Here is a 21,943-nt window from a genome sequence, read left to right as displayed (position 1 = left end):
AAAACGAAGCTAAACTATACAGTAGCTAGGTAACGCTATATGGTAGCAAACTGGTGTTCACTTCACTTATGTACTGAACCAGACTATTTTGCTTACTGTAATATAATCCTAAACCTAAACCACTGCAACGATACAGCGACGCTTCACACAAGCTTGAGTTCAAATACATTATTTAATGTGACATTATATAGGCCTACTGTACATGCAGGTCTTAAATAACTATTTATAACTATTTAGTTATTTATAACTATTTATTTATAACTAGTTATCCAATATGACGCTGGGTAAATTGGGCTCGTGAGACTGCTCACGAAAAGAACGAAGGGGAACCCACTTAGCAGATTAAGACGTTTTCGTAGGTACCTAGCGAAATGTAGCCTCAACTTTCCTAGACTTTTAGCTAGCTACATGCTGAGGGCTTGCGACCAAAAGACTAAATTAAGTAACGCGTTTCTTGTTTGAACAAGGAACTAGTAACGGATTCATTCAATTAAATAAGTAACGCGTTAAATTACTCGTTACCTAACAAAAGCAGTCTGACAACTGTAACGCGTCACCCAACACTGGTCCCCGATGGAAAAGGTAATGTAACATGTCTTTTTCCCCCGTTATTAACAACAATCTGGAACGAGATATCAGTGAGGGCGACTTGTTATCAGTCGATGAAAAAAAAAGCGAGAAACCGCACAATCTGAGTGGAGGGTTAAGAGAACAATAGCTAAATTCATAGTAGCTAGTTAACGTAACCTTTTCTGGTTATTAAAAGTCACTTTTATTACTTCACCCAGCTCAGCCCAGCCTACCTTAGACCAACCTACCCAGCTAACCTATCTAAACCCAGGCCATGCTAACCTTTCTTAGCCTATCCCATCCCATGTAACCTATCCTAACCCTTTTTAGCCGGGCCTAGTCCAGCCAATTTAGTTTTACCTATAGGCTATAGCCCAGCCAAGCTAATTTAGCCCAGCCCAGCCTGAAGTGAATTGGGTTGATCTGGACACGGCATTGATGTTCTCCTGGCTCCCCTGGGAAGCTCCTGCTCAGTATGCAGCTCCTGGAATAGCCTAGTGGGAAGAGAGAAGGATCTGTGTAAGTGTGTGTGTGTGTGCTCGCCAGAACTGCTGGTCCTGCCAAAACCAGAGTGTGAGGTCTGGTGAAGGTCAGAAAGACGCCCTTTTCCTTCACTTTATATCTGCACCTCTCTTTCTCTCTCTCTTTTTCTGTTTTCTTCTGGCTCTGTCTCATTGTGTGGGTATGAATTGTGACTATTGGCTGGCTGGGTGTGGCAGTTTGTTTGTGTGTGTGGGGGAGGGGGGGGGGGCGTTCCGGAGATTTTAAAATTCTTAATTAGTGTTATTGTTCAATAAAGAGCATGGAGGAAGCAAAAATTGTTTCTCTCTTCCCCTTTCTTTCTCTTTTATTCTTTCTCACTCTATTTCTATACCTCTTTCCCCCTCTTTCTCCCACCTTGCCTATGCTCTATTTAAGTAAAAAAAAGGGTCAGATGGCTGAGCGGTTAGAGAATTGGGCTACCAATCAGAAGGTTGCCGGTTCGATTCCCTACCGTGGAAAATGACGTTGTGTCCCTGGGAGAGGCACTTCACCCTACTTGCCTCGGGGGAATGTCCCTGTACTTACTGTAAGTCGCTCTGGCAGGGGCGTAGCCAGGACATTATTTCTGGGGGGGCCAGCTCTGGCCAGTCTTTTATTTGGGGTGGCACTTGATTGTCAAAAACTACTATTTTAAAACTCACACACTGCATCACTCAGAGCAGCTGGTTAGCTGCTAGTCTCCATTGAAGGGCTGTCAGAGTGCAGGTACGTTTGTTTGCGTCTTGCGCTGTTGATGGGGGCATGGCCCAACATGTTGCGAATATGGGGCTTGTAGCGTAAGTGACAAATGACAATATAAGACGACTTTATAAAAAAAAAATACTAATGCATTTTTTCAGCTTTATACCGTTTCTGTTCAGGAGGCTTAAAAAAATGTTTTTGTGAGGTTGGGGGGGGCCGGCAGGGTGGCCATTCTCTGACCAATGGTGGCCATGGCCCCCCCTGGCCACCACGTGGCTACGCCCCTGCGCTCTGGATAAGAGCGTCTGCTAAATGACTAAATGTAAATGTAAATCCTTTATACCAGCAGACCATTGATATTCAAATAGAAAACGGGGTCACATTCAGATTATCATTATTATTCAATAAAGGCCAGTTTCACCCTTAGAGGATCATATTCTTATGATCGTATCTCTGTGGACACAACTGAGAGAACAGAATCAAACTCCCTGTCTGCTCCAGGCAGTAAGAGAATCCCCCTCTACAACCCTAACCCTAACCCCCCGTTCACCAGCAAGAATCTGTCTCAAGAATCACATCGTCAAACTTCAGGTCTAGCAGAGAAACAGCAAGGCCTTGTTGTGTGTGTGTCTAGTGTTCTAGAGTCCCTCTGGTTCTACTGGTGCAGAGTGTGACCTTGAGGTGTCTCTTTCATGTGGTTGTCTCCTTCTATACAGGAGCAGAGGTCACGAGGAGACACAGTCATACTACACTGCATCTTTTTCTTTTTTATGGTCTGTTTCTCTGTCCATCCCTCTCTCTCGCTCTCTGTCTTCCTGATCATGCATTATTCATGTGTTCCCGGTCTGGCTTTGCCCCCTGAGACTGAGAGAATGCTTATATTGTTCCACTGCAGCATCAACACCTCTGCTCTAGATATTCTGTACCTTTGCATTTCCTGTTATCATTCCGGTAATTACCACTTAATACTAGATCCAGTCAAAGCAAACGTTGTTGAAACAATGTTTCACGTTATTACATTTAGAAACATTGATGAACATTGCTTAGTAGAGTTCCTGTACCTTATCCTTCCAATATGAGGCTAAGCTAATATGGCTAACCGTAGCATATGTTTAACCCAGGCAGTAATAATACAGCCACCCCGACCCCACTCTAGCTGACCCTGGACCTGCGTCTGTCAAGCTAATGCTAAAGCGATTAGTACTTTCTCACTTTGCCCAGCTCAAATATGTAGCTGACGACACAGACGCACACCCACACACACACGCACACACGCACACACACACACACACACACACACACACACACACACACACACACACACACACACACACACACACACACACACACACACACACACACACACACACACACACACACACACACACAACCACTCACACACACTCACAGAGAGTTATTGCTGGGGTGGAAATTCGGCTGAGATGTAGTTAGAGCAGCGTGGTCTAATATTTGTAGCTGTGTCTTCCTGGAAGTGCTCTCTCTTTCTGCTGATGCTGAGTGACATCATCTGAGCACTGGACAGGGAGGAGCCTGCATCATCATGGTGGCCTGGTGTAGGATATCCCCTCATGGCTTACCACATGAATCCCTCATCATGTGTGTGTGCGTTTGCTTTGTGTCTGTGTGTGCCTGCAACGCCTTAATGTGCAGTAGAATGACATTGTGATGTTTGCAGATTGTTAAGGCTGCACCATGGAATTTGTGTCCTGCTTCAGAAACAGCTAAGCTGCTCGCTCTGGAAGCTAAATGTATCCATGCTTCTCTGTGTGGGGGCTTGCACGCTGGTGAGCCTTCATCCAGCAGAGTGAGATTATATAAGCCTTTATAGCCATGGTTCTGACAACTGCAAGACTGCAGTGCAGTCTGGGAATGACTGGGATCCCAGACAAGGACCTGAAAGTCTTCTGAACCGCTCAGCAGAGCTTGTGATGATGAGTGAGGTAGAAAACATCTATGTGTGTTAGCACAGATGTGTGTGTGTGTGATAGTAAAGGTGTGTGTGTTGGGATAGGTGTGTGTTTGTTAGTGCAGATGTGTTAGTACGAGTGTGGGTGTGTGTTAGTACAGGTGGTTGAAGTTGACTGCTCTGTGTGACCTGAGGGAACATGGCTGTGCTCTGCTAGCCAGAGGGACTACAGGCATGGCCTATTTACACAGCACTAATCAAGCCTCATTAAAACTCTGCAGCATCACCACACATGCTTGTTAGTTTGCCGAAGACTCAGAGAGAATAGTGATGATGAGGGAGGGAGTTTTGAGTGGTTATGCTGTTCATGTACCCTAGCTCTGTGGCCCATTATCAACTATAACAGAAGGCTTGTTGCCATGACAGAACATGGGGAGAAGCAGGCATAAAGGAACAGAAGACTGATTGTGTTATTAATGAGGTTAGGTGATTCATTACGAGCGTGGTTAATACCACATGTTGCTCATAGGTACCTAAACATCAAAATTCCTTTCTGATACTAAGTAATACATTTAACATCACATAATCATTTGTAAATGCCAAATGTATTCTGTTATGTTTTTGAAATTCCATGAAATGTCTGTGGAATTCTATGATGATGGTCATCATCCCTGCTAGGCATCGTCACAGGGTGAGGCTTGAGTTATTTTTTTAGAAAGGTGATCTCACCCTGGACTGTTGACAGGAAATGACACGCCTCGGATAGGAAGTAGTCCAAAGACAGGTTACATCACTTCCTGACTTATGGCCATGTGAACTGTAAGTGGTGGTCTCTTTAATGACTGTACGTTGGAGAAAGACAGAAACCCGATCCCAGTTCACCTCTGTCACTATAGAAAGTATTTCAGTTCCTTCGATGCTCTCTCTCCCGCTGGGAAGGATCAGTCTACCTCATCATCATCATCGTCATCATTATCATCCTTTACTCTCCTCTAATGGGAGCTGTGGCTGTAGTCATTGGTAAGAAGGAGGAGAGATGGAGAGCGAGAGCGAGGATGTTGATTCCAAAGGGGAGTGGCTTTGCTTTTCTCTCTCTCTCTCTCTCTCTCTCTCTCTCTCTCTCTCTCTCTCTCTCTCTCTCTCTCTCTCTCTCTCTCTCTCTCTCTCTCTCTCTCTCTCTCTCTCTCTCTCTCTCTCTCGCTCTCTCTCACTCTCTCTCCTCACACACACACTCACACACTCATAGACACATGGCCAAGCTGACGCCAGTGCAATGCTGTGTCTGTCTCTGGTTCTGTCACAGAGAGCAGAGCAGAGGAGAGAGGGACTCTAGTCATCTGCATCACCCCGGACCTGATGGGAAATATCCTTCCTGTGTCTGGAATGTTCTGGATTAGCCAGTGTGCTGAGCTAGCGTGCTGGGATTGCCATGTTAGGAGCTGTTTCTGAGGTATGCTACTGGAGGTATCTGATCACACTGTGGAGCTAGCTCGTTAGCATGTCAGTGTCATGTTGTCCATAATCGCTCTAATGTTCCTATCAGGACTGAGTGGGTTTTTGCTGGTGTTCCTGCTCATCTGTGTTTGTGTCTACGTGTGTGTGAGGAGCAGAGAAACCTCGCATGGAGGTGTAAACAGTAGGGTATATGGATGCTGTTGGACAATGTGCATGGGCTGTTTGTAGAGAAAATAGTGTGTGTGTGTGTGTGCCGCTGCTGATGAGTGTATCAGGTTTAGGTTCAGATGTGTGTTAGCCCTTCTGGGGATATCTGACAGTGTGTGTGTGCGCACATGCTGGAGCAGAGAGGGGAGTGAGGAGACAGGCAGGCAGGTGGGCTGAACGCTGTCAGGCCTGGGGCAGAACGCTGGCTCTGCACTTCCACACACTGGACAATCTGCATCTGTGTGTGTGTGTGAGAGAGAGAGATACACGAGCTGGAGAGAGGTAAGCGGAGAGACGGAGGGATGGAGGTGAGGGATGGAGAGGGGGAGGGGGCAGGAAGAGAGAGACTCAGGAGGAGGTGCAGGCAGAGACTCTGTAACTGGGCTGGGCTGATTTATATGTACAAGGTCTCTGTGTCTGGCTCTGGCTCTGTCTGTCTAGGCGTGTGTCTGGCTGTTTGTGTGTGTGTGTGTGTGTGTGTGAGTATACGTAGATATATGTGTCACCAGCTTACTTTATCAGCAGTGGAAGGCTTTGTCAAATGAAGGAGGAGCTGAGTGATATTTCCTGAGGAGATAGAAAGGTCACAAGGTAATACAGTCATCTAATTGGCTCATCACTCACCAACATTACACTCTTATTGGTGGAGCAGGACAGTAACCGCAATAGCGGCATAATCAACCAACCCGGAAGCTCTGCTCATCCCTGCCATTGATTTCCAAAGACACACTGCCCCTCGTCACCTCTCACAGAGACATCAGAAAGAGGCTGGGTGTGTGTGTGTGTGTGTGTGTGTATGATTTGTTTTCTCCAGCCTTCCTAGAGGCTGGTGTGAGTCACAGTAGGACAGTAAAAGAAGGAGGCAGAGTGAGGCAGCGAGTCAGGCCCAGCAGTGCTGGGGTGTCATAGTAGCTATGACATAGTAACTATAGTGTAATGTTATCTGAACGGAGACCAGATCCTTCTCTGATTGGTTAGACCAGGGTTTGAATGAGAGAAGAGGAGATGATCTGTATTAAAGCAAGATTAGGTCTCAGATTAAACACTGTCTGTGATTTAACAGGAATTACGGAGAGAAGCCTGGGTTCCAGTATTGCAGTCTGTCATGTCTTTGATTAAAACACGTATGATACATGTATGACCTATGGACAGGTAGGTGTGACTAGGGGACATTTCAGATGGAAACAGCCGAACCAACCTGGCTGACTGTGACTCACTGTTGGGCTGGCTGGTTTGGTAGTCATTGTCATCACAGAGAATTAGAAAGAAGATGAAATACAACCCCCTCTGCACCCCCCACCCCACCCCATCCCACCCCACCCAACCCCGCTCTGTCTATAATGAAATACCCCACCCCAACTCTCTCTCTCCCCTTCCCTCCTTCCTTCCCCCTACACACCTTGCTAGGTGCAGGGTGATCATGTCCAGTCTAATATTAGCTGTCATACAGAACAGGCTGGGTGGTTCTCCCTCAGCGCAGCATGAAAGGGTCGGCTTTTGTATTAGCATGTGTAATAACCCACTAGGCTTTTCTCTTCATGAATTAAACATATCTGGCTGTTCTAGTCTTACAAATGTATATGTCTATCCTTTCCTCCCTCCTTCCTTCTTTCCTTCCTCACATCCACTGGTCCCAGTTGTTGTTTTTCTCAGATAAGGGCCTTGTGCTTCAAGGTCAACATAAATGTGAGCAGTGGACTGTATGTTTGCTGCTGATGACTCGAGATTTCAGAGCTTCTTCTTTCACTCATTCCTCTCGTCCATCTCTCTCTCTCCCTCTCTCTGTGTCCTGTCTGTGGTCTCACCACAGTTACTGATTAATGTCCTGTATCTTTTTTCCCCTCCCTCCCTCCCTCCCTCCCTCCCTCCCTCCCTCCCTCCCTCCCTCCCTCCCTCCCTCCCTCCCTCCCTCCCTCCCTCCCTCCCTCCCTCCTCCCTCCCTCCCTCCCTCCCTCCAACCCTCCCTCCCTCCAACCCTCCAACCCTCCCTCCCTCTACAGCTGATTTCGAGGACCCATCCATCGTAGTACTGCAGCTGAGACAGTTGTGTTAGACCATGAACGAGGTTGCCACCTCCCCCCTCGCTAGTGAGGTCCCCTCCCCCATGATCACCTCCGTTACGCCCACCCTGGACCCCCCATCAGGTGACCCCCACGACCTGGAGGACACCCCCTCCCCAGCCTCCCCAGGCCTCGCTCCAGGGCCCAGCAAGGGCAGCCCTGGCCTGGACTCGCCCCCCCGTGAGAGAGACCCCTCTCAGAGGTCTCGGAAGCCCCCTCCCCTGCACACGGGGGCGGACTGGAAGGTGGTTCTTCACCTGCCGGAGATTGAGACCTGGCTGAGGAACACCTCAGAGAGGGTCCGCGACCTCACACACTCCGTCCACCTGGACTCCCAGAACAGGCACGTGGATGTGCACCTAGTTCAGCTCAAGGTAAGGACAACACACACACACATGCAAAACACACTTGCACATACACTCACTCACACAATTCAGGGTGTGGTTTCTTACCCTGTAAAGACCACTGATGTGTGCTGGTGTTGGTTGGTTGTGATGGGATGGCTGTAACAGGCTTGGAGCTGCTCTGGGCCTGTGAGCGAGTGAGGCTGAAACTCCTACACTCAGAACTGTGAGGGAGAGAGCAGGGATCTAGATTCACCTCCCCAGAGAGAGGTGGGGGGAGATAAAGAAAGAGAGAGAGAGAGAGAGAGAGAGAGAGAGAGAGAGAGAGAGAGAGAGAGAGAGAGAGAGAGAGAGAGAGAGAGAGAGAGAGAGAGAATAAAAAAGACAAAGATGGAGAAAGAGAGGATTGATCCGTTTTCTAGCCAATAGTCTCACTGGATTATGACAACCAATCAACACTGATTAAACAAGGAAATTGCTGTTGATCACAAGACTAGATTAATTTGTCCAGACCAGCTAGCTAAAATGGCTCTCCCATAATAATATATATTTGATTGTCATGTCCCATTGTTCTGTACAGTTGAAATTCTATAGTTATATAAAAAATTAAGAAAATATTTTTCTTGAGTGTCAGTCTTTCAGACACTTTAATCCAAAGCGACCAACAGGTGGGGAGTTGAACCTGCAACATTATGATCTGCAGTCAAGTGCTCTACTTCAGATTTATTCTATCCCCTGCAGTCTATAGTCTATCTGTAGTCTATTTTCAGTACAGAACAGTGCGTGTGTGTGTGTTTGCATGAACGACCTCAGAGCCAGTGTCATAACTGGATTCCATTTGGAGCATCATAAAATAATGAGAGGCCCTCACTTCTGCCTGTGACCTAGTCCAGGGTTACATAACGGGGGTTATGTAGTCAAGTCATCAGATACCACTTTTCAATTTGTACCATCCCGCTCTGGTCATCCTTCAGTGTTGACATCAACTTCTCTGTTAATCTTGCTAATCTCTAATCTCCCATGCAGTACTGTTTCAGATGCCGCATACTGTCATACGTTTTATGGTTTGCAGAGATTTTGTTTTGAGTTGCGTCATTGCCAGCTTTGACCCATCGTCTGGCTAGACCTTTCATGGTCACGACGGGCTGACTGTTTTGTGCAGAATAGAAAGTATCATGTATTTGTTTATCAGTCCATAACAACTTATTCAAGCAGTGCACGGGATGCATTGCAGGTGCTCTAACCACTAAACTATTCCCTTGTAGTGCTAGTTTGCTTAAAGCACTACCCGCTCTGGTGTACATCCGGCTGACACAAGGCCACCCTTATGTTCCCAGCCTGGGTAACATAAGTAGCTAGCCCTCCAGTAGAGTGCAGTATTTGCCCTGAGGCTGTGAAGTGTTAGATACAGGCTGCTGCCCCCTCTGCTGGGGTAATGAAGCATTACAGCAGACTGGCGCACTGCTGGGACACCAGCTTGGGGCAACCCTGCATGGTTGCTCTGCCTCTATAGAACAGACACACACAGGGTTCTATTTAGAACAGACCCACACAGGGTTCTATATAGACCACACCCACACAGGGTTCTATCTAGAACAGACCCACACAGGGTTCTATCTAGAACAAACCCACACAGGGTTCTATGTAGAACAGACCCACACAGGGTTCTATCTAGAACAGACCCACACAGGGTTCTATCTAGACAAGCCCATGCAGGGTTCTATTTAGAACAGACCCACACAGGGTTCTATCTAGAACAGACCCATACAGGGTTCTATCTAGACCAGACCCACACAGGGTTCTATCTAGACCAGACACACACAGGGTTCTATTTAGACCAGACCCACACAGGGTTCTATTTAAAACAGACCCACACAGGGTTCTATCTAGGCCAGCCCATGCAGGGTTCTATTTAGAACAGACCCACACAGGGTTCTATCTAGAACAGACCCATACAGGGTTCTATCTAGACCAGACCCATACAGGGTTCTATCTAGACCAGACCCATACAGGGTTCTATCTAGACCAGACCCACACAGGGTTCTATTTAGAACAGACCCACACAGGGTTCTATTTAGAACAGAGCCACTCAGTTCCTTTGCGAGCTGCTCCCTGATGTGGTGGTCTAAGAATAACATCCCTGTCTACTCTCTGTTCCTGCACTCTGCTTCTGTTTAGACCTCTGCCTCTGTAGCTGCATCTGCCTCTGTTTCTGCCTCTGCCTCTACATCTGTCTCTGACTCTGTCTGTGCTTCTCTGACTGGCTGAGCAGAAAATCCGATGAATGTGAATGAAACATGTAGCATCTGGGGCCTGGGGAGCAGGATACTGCTGGAGAGGCTGGTCTGGAGTCAGTGACTAGTCAGCCACTAGTACTTGTGATTAGGGTTACAGGGAGGGAATCTGATCCAGGGCCTGTGTTCTGTGTCGGGGAGCATGTGAAGAGGAGAGTGGAGAAATCGCTCCCTCCAAAGGCTGAGTCATCTCACACACACACACACACACACACACACATACATGGACGCATACACACACACGGACGCATGCACACACACACACACACACACACACACACACACACAGTGAATATTTCCACAGTGTTTAATCAAGAAGAGATCCGGTTAGAGAACAGCCTATCGGACACCCACACGTAGCCAGCACACAATCTGAAGGAGGTTCTACAGTCACAACCTCCCTATTCTGAGTGGTAGTCTGTGTTTCACTGGTGGAACTTGGTTTGGGCCTGTCCTAGTTAGATACTTCAGTATGTAGCCTACATGACCTCCATTCCTTCAGTAGACAGCTGACATCATTTTACCTGGGCTCGTCTCAGTCACCTCTACAGCTCTGTCAACAGATGAGACCTCTCTCTGGAACCTTCCCTAACTCCCTCTGCAGACAGAATCACCTTGCAACACCCTGCCCTCATGCAGACAGAGCTCTCCAGCTGAGGCGTGTATGTGTGTGTGTGTGTATGTGTGTGTGTATGTATGTGAGTGTGTAAGTGCGTATGTATGTGCGTGTGTATGCATGTGTGTGTTTATGTGTGTGGTCATGTGAGCAGCGGGACCCAGGCTGGTGAATGGTGTCTTTGTTCTGGGGTTCAGTGTGGTTCTGTGAGGAGGGTGACTCAGACAGACTGTCATGTCTGGGCCTGCTCAGTGTCCTGACTGGACTACGTACCTCTAGTTCAGAGAACATGGCTCTAAGTGTTGACATCACCGAGAGCTCGACACCAGTTCCTAGCGTTACCCTGACCTCTAGTGGTGAGTATGTATATTCCTACAGAATGTTTCCTCCGAAGAGAATCAGAGGAGGACATGACTGTAGATGTAGCTACAGAAGTCTCTAGTCGTGCAAACTCCCACTATTGATCTGTGATGTGACTTGCTCAAGGTGTTCCAGAGAGCCACAGTGTGGTCTCGGCTCTGCAGTGTTGACTCTGAGGCTGGTAGAAAAGACACAATCATATAATCCACACCATGGCCTGTCCTGCTTACTGCGTACCTGGGGCTCGCAGATCACTGTTTTCCCCACTGTCCCAGTACCGTCCCGAAGGAAAAATTAACCGTCCCAAACTGAACTTGACCTGTCCCAAAATGTAAATTCTTGCATTTTGACATTCTGACATGGTTCTACGATATTTGCAACACTATTTAAGTAATCCATACAGTTGTGTGGCTTAAATGAATGTCTGAATTTCAATGTGAATACATACACCATAGAATACACAATTTTCTTGCTCGTTTCATGGTGGGGCTAACACAATTTTGCTTTACTCTACTCTGTTTTAGGCTTCTTTCTTCTCCTCTCCTCTCTTCTCTTCTCCTCTCCTCTCCTCTCATCTTCTCTTCTCTTCTCTCCTCTCCTCTCTTCTCCTCTCCTCTCCTCTCCTCTCCTCTCCTCTCTTCTCCTCTCCTCTCCTCTCCTCTCCTCCTCCCCTCCTCTCCTCTCTCCTCCTCTCCTCTCCTCTCTTCTCTTCTCTTCTCCTCTCTTCTCCTCTCCTCTCCTCTCCTCTCCTCTCCTCTCCTCTCTCCTCCTCTCCTCTCCTCTCCTCTCCTCTATATTTAGCCAGACTGAGGGTGTGTCCTGCCCTTGACATGCTGTCATAGCAGGGTTATTCTATTAGCACCAGAGAACAGCAGACACTCTGCCGCCCTCAACCTCAGCTAACCTCAGCTGTACCCCCGGCCTCAGCCTCACTTCTGTTTTACTGTTTTACTGTTATTGTGTGAGGTAACAGTAGCCAGAATTGAGTAGAATAGAAAAGTACACATGGCTATCACTGTTCCTGTATTGAATAGATATATGACTTTCGTATGCCCCTGTGTAGGTACAGATGCCGTGTATAGAACATAGAGCTGTATCAGTGTATTACATCCCTCCTCCCCGCCCAACTAAGGCCCCACCCACCCAACCATGTAACAGCTGCCTGTAGAATGTGGAGAGGGCTGGGGACTGGGTTGCAGTGGTGACACACACACACACACACTCCCAGCCGCAAGTTCAAGCTCCTCCAGCTTTATTTATACTTCCCCATAACTGTATGTATGTGTGTGTATGTATGTATGTATGTGTGTGTGTGTGTGTGTGTGTGAGCCTGTGGTGTCTAGCAGCTGTCTGAACACATTTATAATCACTGATGTCATCCCAGATACGCCTAGAATCCCAGGAATTCTGCCCCTCCAGTACTCTCATCCCCTCCTTTCCTCCTTTCCACTCGTCCTCGCCTCTCCTCTGGAGATCCTCACCCGACGCTTGGAGAGCAAGCTGGGTGGGGGGTGACACGTAATGCCCCTAAACCACCAGGAGGGCACCGAGCAGCTCGCTCTCCTGTGTGTCTGTCTGCGGCTTCTCTCACTGCAACACCAGGGACCGAGTGTGGACCTGCTTTATGAGATCTCCCCTCTCTCTGCTCTGGATCAGGTTACTGTGTAGGGTCTGGACCGGCTGACAGCTTACCGTATACAGTAGCATTGGCAACTTCTGACATACTGGATTCAGAACAGAACCACAGTATACACATACAGTATAGTACTGTGAATGTCACCCACAGGGAGGGAGAGAGGCCCCTGCAGATCAACCCTACTGTTAGTTATACTGTAAGTTATGCAACAAAGTTACCAACGTTAATCACAGCTGGTTTAACAAACAAGGGCACGTATCAAATCAGATTGGACACTGACCGGTTTCCCTGGAGATGTCCTTGACTACCACCCCCCACCCCACCCCCACCCAACCCTTCTGCCGCCTGACTCCCCCACACACTCTGTTGCCCTGCCTCAGCTGCCTCTAGGAGGGCTAACTGAGGAGGAATGAGGGGTGGGGTGGGGGGGTTTAAAGAGGAGTCTACATGAGGGGGAGTTTGTAGCCTAAAATAACCCCCCAAATGTTGTCTGGAGCTCCTCCTCCGAAGAGAAAGAGGTCAAGAGAGGGGGGGGAGGGGGTAAGGGGGGTGGGCAGTGACACCACCCACCCTAGCTAGCACATGGGAGACCAAGCACACCAGAGCAGACCAAGACGTCTAACCAACACACCAGGACTGTGTGACAGTGCTAGCCTTGTAGCTTTGCTGCAAACCCACTCATCTGATTGGAAATCTGTGGAGAAATTAAACCTTGTTTCTCATGTTTGCGACGGGTAAGGGGAAGACTAACAGCTCTGCTAGGAGTCTGTTTGAATGAATGGTTTCTGAACGTGTCGGTCATGCCACAGTCATGGCAGTTTGTTTAGAATGTTGCGTGTTTTGAAATTTCAGTGTGGTATGTTGAATGGATCTGTGAGATTCTTCTCATTAAAATGGTCTTACAATTAACAAATGTGTGCCTGTATTTCAGTGTCTGTGTGTGTTTGTGGGTTGATTTTAATGTGTGCATGTGTGTTTTTGTGTATGTGTTTTAGTTTGTGCATGTGTGTGTGTGTGTGTACGTGTATGTATGTGCTGCATGTAAATTCTTTCATCATCAGAATCCTGTCATGTCTATGCAGTTCAGTAACAGATCCAGAAACAGCTGTTAAAATAACATGTGCTTCTTTAGAAACTTCAAACACTTGAATGTCTATGTACAGCACATGACTAGTTAGCCTGGCCTTTCTTCCCAGGACTTGTGTAGGAGATGATATGGTGACTGTTATGAGGATATCTCTATGGCAGGATACAATAACAGCAACTCAGATAGACTGTTGCTTAGTCACTGGTGCCTTGGCTAATAGCAGGCTCCTCTGCTACACTAGACAAATGAGTTTATTAGCCTTGTGTGAGTGTGTGTGTGTATGTGTACATGTGTGTGTGTGTGATGGGTCAAAGACGAGCTGCCGGCTATGTGTTTGACCTACATTCAGGGATGCCAGTGGGTTTATTTGCGGAGCAGGAAGTACTCGTGCCAAGATCCTGCCTGCCCTCCCAGAGGTGCTCTGTTGTTAGTGTGTTGTTATGACGACACCTTAGTGACTGTAGCAGGGGGGCTTAAGGTTAAAGTACAGTAACCCTGTAAGACTGGAGACAGTTTTAGTGTTTTGGATATTTACTACAGGTGTATTTTATTTGTCTCAACTGGTGCTGAAGGGAGTGAGCTCCTTCGAACTATGTCCGAAATGACCATTCTAAACAAATATGAAGTAGTGTCATATAGCAGAGGATGTCCACAGACAGCTACAATTCTCTTGCCCTCCATTCCTTCTAAAACGTCAGTGACATCTCAACATTGATAAACCTTCGCGACACAGCGTCACGCGAATTTTTCGCAAAAAGTTTTCATCTCAAGCGAGAGACGCGCGCCAATTTTACTTGTAATCTCGCAGTGTGAATAATTTGCTTCGCGTTCGGTGTGAACACAGTATTGTGTTCTTGTTGTTCCGTTGTGGTCTTGTTGTGGTCCTGTTGTGGTCTTTTTGTGGTTCTGTTGTGGTCCTGCTGGGTCCTGCCTCACAGAAACACAATACTGCTCATCAGAAGCTCCATGCTGCAGAGAGGTCAGATTACTGGAGAGCTGCAAGGGTATGAACCTGCTCACACCAGACTGCAGCCAGGTCAGAGTGCATGTTGCCAAACTTAAAATAAAAGCTCTGACAGACCACTGTACACCCAAACACAGCAGGGCTGGCTCTCTCCTCATGTGACTGTTCTGTAGCGAGTGACTTTCACTGTCATGGAAAGCCTCCATCACTGGTGCAAAGCCCTCTCTGTTCCTCTGAGGAGAGCAAGTCCTTCCCCGCAACCGTTTGTGTGTGTTTGTGTGTTGATGTGTGTTTGTGGGTTGGTGTGTGATTGTGTCTCGGTTTGTGTGTGTGTGTATGTGTTGGTGTGTGTGTCACTGTCCACAGGCAAGGTGGTGGGAAGGGGTGAAAGGTGAAAGGTAATCTAAGCCCGGATGCCTGACTAAACACATGCTGACTTACATGAGCTCCAGTCTTCACAGGGACAACAATATAAAACCACAAACACCATCAGGGCTGGAGGGATTACATGTTGCTACATCACATTCCTGGTACTGTGACTGACTTGCTGCAATATCATTATTATTATTATTTCTCCAGACCGTGTCAATTGCCTATAGACTGGTTGGCTGTGGAAAAACATCTGCTGTCATTTTGAAAATATCAAAACCTCCAGCTTCTGTATAGCTGCTGTTGTCTTCTTAAAGAAGGAAGGATAGGACTGTTGTGTTTGGTCTGGGGGAAGGAGGAAGACCAAGTGACAGCTTTATAATCAGATGTTCCAGGCCGGGAGATGGTGACTGTTGTGTGTCCGCCAGAACAGGGGGAAGTAGGTCAGGTTTCTAGGATGACTCAGGGCTTTTCAGGGCAGACTTTTCAAGACAGTCAGAAGAGGGTTTTATCCCAGGAGTCTGCCTGTCTGGCGTGCCAGCTTGACGTCTCCCTGGATGGTTTTACAACGTCTGAAATTAGTTCTTTAATATCAACCCCCCCCCCATTTCCCGTGCCTCTCCCCCCCAACCACCACCCCCTCCTCTTAAAATTATAACTGGTCTCTGGATCAGGCTTTGAGCCAGTTGTCAAGGTGACAGCCAGCTAGGACCAGATAGAGCCTGGGACAGTTATCCTGTTACTGTAAGACCTTTCATAGACAAGCTGTTACTGAACATACTGTATACCGTCAGCTCCATAAATACAGAATATCACTGTAGTCCCTTATTAAGCAACGTGATTGGACAGACCTGAGGAGAGAGGGTGAAGTATCCTCCCTTATTGGTCTGCTGGTCAACTGCTGTTTGGCTGAGAGGGGCTGGGAGGGGCTGGGAGGGGCTGGAAGGAGTGGTTGGAGGGGCTGGGAGGGGCTGGGAGGGGCTGGGAGGGGCTGGGAGGGGCTGGGAGGAGTGGTGGAGGGGCTGGGAGGGGCTGGGAGGGGCTGGGAGGGGCTGGAAGGGGCTGGGAGGGGCTGGGAGTGGTGGAGGGGCTGGGAGTGGTGGAGGGGCTGGGAGGGGCTGGGAGGGGCTGGGAGGGGCTGGGAGGAGTGGTGGAGGGGCTGGGAGGGGCTGGGAGGGGCTGGGAGGGGCTAGGAGGGGCTAGGAGGGGCTGGGAGGGGCTGGGAGGAGTGGTGGAGGGGCTGGGAGGGGCTGGGAGGGGCTGGGAGGGGCTGGGAGGGGCTGGGAGGGGCTGGAAGGAGTGGTGGAGGGGCTGGGAGGGGCTGGAAGGAGTGGTGGAGGGGCTGGGAGGGGCTGGGAGGGGCTAGGTTGACCAGCCATGACCAGATCTGCCATGCTGGAACTGGTACAGTAGAACAGCACAGATCTTTCCAAAACCAGATTCTAATCCAGGCCTGCATAAAATAAAGCAAAGGACACTGTTTGACTCTTACGTGCTGCATATTCTGCCTTCATCTAATTTATTTCTATCAGCGTCATCAAGCCCACTGTCCATGTGAGTTTGACTCACGTCTCTGACACGAGAGGATGTGTTTGTCTCTCTGTGTCAGTTCTGCTTCTGTCGAGGGCCCTCTGGTAGAGTTCTTTCAGTTCGTGGTGTGGTTGCTGCTGTTAGGATCATCAGGACTGAAGGGAGCTTGCCAGGACAGTCATGAGTTGCTTGATGAGTTGGATGAGGAATAGTAATAGTTGTGGATTGATTTAGCAGACGCTTTCATCCCAAATGACATACAGGGGGAAATTTGAACCTGTGACCTGGATACGCATGAGCTAGTAGGTAGAATTGGAATAAAACAATTTCATGGTAGATTCAAGTGAGTGGTTAGTGTACTGTAGAGCAATATACGGTTTTGCTATGACTTTATCTTTGTCACATACTCTTTACTTTTGCTGAATTGTTTGCTGAATTGTCCCCTTTTCTTGTGTATGTGTGTGTGGGTGTCTGAATGTGTGTGTTTGCGTGTCTGTCCATGCACGTGTCCAGGACATCTGTGAGGACATCTCAGACCACGTGGAGCAGATCCACGCGCTGCTGGAGACGGAGTTCTCTCTGAAGCTGCTGTCCTACTCGGTGAACATCATCGTCGACATCCGCAGCGTTCAGCTCCTGTGGCACCAGCTGAGGGTGTCCGTCCTGGTGCTCAAGGAGAGGCTGCTTCAGGGGCTGCAGGACTCCAACGGCAACTACACCAGGCAGACCGACATTCTGCAGGCCTTCTCTCAGGACCATGACCAGGTTAGAAACTACATTTCCCAGAATGCACCACAGCTTGGCGACCTCGCCCTCAAATGTCTGCAAGATTTCTAAACCCTGCTGTTCACATCACGAAAGACTGTCGCCACCTTGTGGAATACACAAGAACAACAAAAATAAATTATAAATAAAAAAAGTTTTTTATAAAGACACTATTTCCTAATTATGTGGTTGAAAAAAGGTGAGATTTGAACAAAAAAGTTAATGAATCCAACTATGTGTTTGATAATGAAACTGTATCTTAAAAAACACAAAAAAAACACAAGAACTGCCTTTTTATTTGACTCATTTCAGACTGTATGACGACATGGTGTGAGTAGCTTTAAGATAGTTGAAAACACTAAGTGAACATCTCTAGGTTGATGACACTATTTCAATAACAAATTTGTCTCAACATGAACAAGATTCTGCTTTGTCTGCAGACTCGCCTGGACGCGCTGACTGAGGTGGACGACAGTGGTCAGCTGACCATCAAGTGCAGCCAGGACTACTTCTCTCTGGACTGTGGCATCACTGCCTACGAACTGAGTGACTACAGCCCCAGTGACGACGCAGAGGCCCGAGGCCAGGGCCAGGAGGGGTCACAGGAAGGTCCGCAGGCCCAGGAGGCGAGGTGTTCCTACCCTGAGCTCCAGCGAGACTTCCCAGAGCTCCTCCAGAGCGTCGACCTCCTCACCATCGCCGCCGAGAACCTGTCCTCCAATCAGGGCCTCGTATCCAAAGAGAGGGTGGTGCCTAGCGCCTCCGAGGACACGCCCGCCTGTGTGGAAAAAGACGACAACTCTCTGTCCGTACCCACAATGCACTGCGGTATCAGTACGCCTCAGAGTGAGAGTTCGCTCTCAAAGCGTCCTCTCCAGGGGGTGGTGAGCAGCGAAGTGTCCCCCACCCAGCCCTCTCTTCCCCCCAAGAGGGCTATGTACCTGGAGGGTGACGACCTCCACTACACCCACCCAGGGGGCAGCTTTCACAGATCCAGCCTGCCTCCGGGCCTCCAGTTCCAGGCCGAACTGAGCCGGAGCACCCCCTCCCTCCTGGATCCTCCGGATCGCTCTAAGTTCTGGCTGGAGCTGGACAGCGTGTACCCCAATGCAAACGCCAGCCAATCGTACGAGAGCCTGCAAGCTATGAACGGCAAGAACCTGCAGAGGAGCCGAAAGCAGAGCCTCAGGGAGGGGCCCAAACCTGGGGGGGTCATAGCCCCTTTCCCCCTGCAGAGGAGCATCTCCGAGGCTGGTCGCCCCCCAGGGCGAAACCCCCAGAGTGACCAGGACAGCCCCCTTCCCTCCCCCCTCAGAGACCCCCTCTCCTCAGACCAGGAGAGCCAGGACGACGGCTCCTCCCCCTGCCCCCCCAGCAAGGCTGCAGTTTGGATCCTCAGGCAGAGAGAGCTCCAGGGGGCCCAGGTGCAGGCGGGGGCCAGCCCAGAGAGGGAGCGCTGGTACGGGTCGGAGGAGTTCCTGGCCCTGCCTGCCCAGCTCCGGAAGACGGAGATGCTGGCGATGAAACTGGAGAGCCTGGCTCAGGCCATCCCATGGGTAAGGAGACACTGTTATTCTGTTTCTGGTTGTCGGAATGGATGAAATCTGCTGTCAACCTGGAACTAGACTGTGTAGAGAAAAGCTCTAAAATACTATTGTGTTATGACTCATCTTGCACACAAGTGTTAATAATGTTTGCATTGTCTTGGACGGTCTCCATAATGTCATTCAAACGATTAATAATTAAATCAACCAATGAACCAGCTAGTTAATACATCTAATTTACCAATTTACTTTCAATCAGTCTGCCAATAAGTCGCCCTTTTCCTTGTTGTAGAAGCCGGGTCAGAGCTGTGGTCAGGAGCACCTCCAGGATGTGGACGACTGGGACCTGACGGAGCTCAACCCCGAGTGGGACAGCGAGGAGACGGGCGAGGACACCGGAGGAGAGGCCCACCTCAGAGGCCCACCTCCGCCTCTCCTACCCCCCCAGCCCCACCACCAGCCCCACCACCAGCCCCACCACCAGCCCCACCTCCTCCACCTACCCCACAGGAGGCCTCTCCACGTGGGCCGCTTCTCTCCTTCCTCCTCCAGCGACATGGCCCCCTCCCTGGACGACAGCATCGAGTCAGGGCCCCTGAGCGACCTGCAGTCCGAGGACGAGGTCTGGAGCTCTTCTGGAGGAGACTCCAGGAGGGGGGAGCTCCCCCGGTCCCAGAACAGAGCCTCTCCCCTGGACTGTGCCCGCAGCGGACAGCCCCTCATCCTCCAGCTCCTGGAGGACATCCAACACCAGGACCACAACCATCCTGACATCTGGAGAAAGATAGAGGTGAGGAACCATCTGTCTTGTTGTTGGGGAACAATAATGCAATGAATAACTATGGATAATGTGAATGGCCTCAATTTTATACTTAAAACGGGAATGGGGTGTTTATTTATGCTGGTATGGATTATTTTTATTATCATAATATATCCATTAGATCATTGCTCTCTGTTTGAAAGGTCAAGTTTTAATGACCAGATGGTGTATTGATTAGGGCTATAGTAATGATTGATGGAGGGATGCAGAGCAGATCAATCCTGGCTGCCGTGCTGTAGATGGTAATGTGACATTAGACCTGAACAAATACAGACAGCTTTGCTCCAATGTCATCAAGCGCTGTGGAATAACTGTCCCGTCGACACAGCTTTAGAACCCTGCTTTAGAACACACAGAGGACGTAGAACCCAGCTTCGGAACACATAGACTTTTGAACCCTGCTTTAGAACACACATAGAACTTAGAATCCTGCTTCATCTAGACTACCTATATGAACTCTGGTTTACACCATATTCTGGTCAGTATTGGAAGCCCTCAGTCAGTTTGTCAGAGAGGGAGTCGGTCTGAGGTTCAGTTTATCCTGTCAGGCAGTTACCCCCCCATTATACCGTAACTCAATCCTCTTTCTATAGTAGAATATTGGAACTTCACTCCTTACATCTTCATCTCCTGTGACCGTCCTACTTCCCCACTGTAAGGATGAGATCTCTCAGCAGCCAGGCCGGAAAGAGACAGGACACCACCCTGCTTGTGTTTGACGCACCACAGTTTATTATCCCTTGAGAAAACTTGTCCTGGACAGTGAGCTGTTGCTGCTCTCTGCTGGTTGTAGACAGAATTACACCAGCAGGGTCTGTGAGACAGTAGAAGTAATCAGTGGGACATATTGTTATCAGTGAGGCAGTGAGTCAAGTATTGAAGTAGGGAGAGTTAGTGAGAAAGGGAGTGAGACAGGCAGTGAGACAGGTAGTCAGTGAGACAGTGAAGCAGGCAGTGAGACAGGTAGTCAGTGAGCCAGGCAGTGAGACAGGTAGTCAGTGAGGCAGGCAGTGAGACAGGTACCCAGTGAGGCAGGCAGTGAGACAGGTAGTCAGTAAGGCAGGCAGTGAGACAGGTAGTCAGTGAGACAGTTAAGCAGGCAGTGAGACAGGTAGTCAGTGAGACAGGTAGTCAGTGAGACATGTAGTCTGTGATACAGTGATGTAGGCAGTGAGACAGGGCCACCTGAACTGATGAGTGTCACCCTGGGAGGTGATTGATGAGATTAGCATGCGGCCCTCTGGAGATGGCTTCATCCTCATGGCAACAGACAGCTGGCAGCTGAAGGTTCCACCGCCACATCTCAGGGGCCTAGTCAAGTGTGACGCAGCCTCCAGACACCAGACTTCCCCCCTCTCTCTCTCTCTCTCTCTCTCTCTCTCTCTCTCTCTCTCTCTCTCTCTCTCTCTCTCTCACGTCTTTTATTTCTTTCTCTGTTATTTTATCATCAACTCTATGAGAGTAATAGAATCTAAGAGACGAGAAGGATTGGAGGGATGAGAGCAGAGCCTGGGTTGGGGTCTGGCCGAGCACGGCCCTATTCCAGGCTGGTGTGCCTGTTCAAATGATAGTCGAGAGAGAGAGAGAGAGAGAGAGAGAGAGAGAGAGAGAGAGAGAGAGAGAGAGAGAGAGAGAGAGAGAGAGAGGGAGGGAGAGAAAAAGGGGAAAGAAAGAATGTGAGATGAGAGAGTGATAGAAAGAGAGGGAGACAGAACACGACCTGGCTAGATCTGGGCTGCTTGTTTGCCAGCCCCTGGCACTCCTCTGGTGCCCCCTGTCCAACAGGAAGTGCTCTACCTTTCAACCAGACACCCGTTGGCTTCTCAGTCAGGCTGCCCGCTCCACGTTCATTCCCGGTCTCAGCCACATCAAAGCTGCTCTAAGAAGTCAGGTCCAGAAACGTCAATACAACCCTGGCCTCTTCTCCTCTCCTCTCCTCTTCTCCTCTCTTCCCTCTCCTCTCCTCCCCCTTTCTCTCCTGTCCTGTCCTCTCCCCTCTCCCTCCTCCTCTCCTCCTGGTCAGTACTGAGGGAAGGTTGTTCATATCAATATACCTTTGATTTTCATCAGGCTCAGATAATGAGGAGGAGAGGCTTCGGACAGAATCACAGAAATATCATCATATTGGATTTCTTTTGGGGTCATGAATGCAATTACAGCATTGCGCTCAA

At 49.0% G+C, this 21,943-nt stretch overlaps 2 protein-coding genes across 2 annotated transcripts in view; both read left to right on the top strand.

The window, feature by feature from the left end:
• The window catches only part of nubpl (nucleotide binding protein-like), a 143,542-nt gene that overhangs the window by 41,770 nt on the left and 79,829 nt on the right, over positions 1–21,943 (top strand). The window lies entirely within an intron of this gene.
• Positions 4,996–21,943, top strand: part of LOC134026665 (A-kinase anchor protein 6-like) — a 24,987-nt gene continuing 8,039 nt past the window's right edge. Inside the window, exons 1-5 of the mRNA XM_062469557.1 lie at positions 4,996–5,171; positions 7,384–7,817; positions 17,157–17,408; positions 17,849–18,964; positions 19,245–19,742. Coding sequence (XP_062325541.1) covers positions 7,440–7,817; positions 17,157–17,408; positions 17,849–18,964; positions 19,245–19,742 — 2,244 coding nt within the window. The 5' untranslated portion in view covers positions 4,996–5,171; positions 7,384–7,439. The remainder of the gene's footprint in view (positions 5,172–7,383; positions 7,818–17,156; positions 17,409–17,848; positions 18,965–19,244; positions 19,743–21,943) is intronic.

The sequence above is a fragment of the Osmerus eperlanus genome, chromosome 9 (genome assembly GCF_963692335.1).
Source record: "Osmerus eperlanus chromosome 9, fOsmEpe2.1, whole genome shotgun sequence".
In the NCBI taxonomy this organism is placed as follows: domain Eukaryota; kingdom Metazoa; phylum Chordata; class Actinopteri; order Osmeriformes; family Osmeridae; genus Osmerus; species Osmerus eperlanus.
Note: the sequence above shows the minus strand (reverse complement) of the source record. Positions and strands in the feature narration are given on the sequence as shown.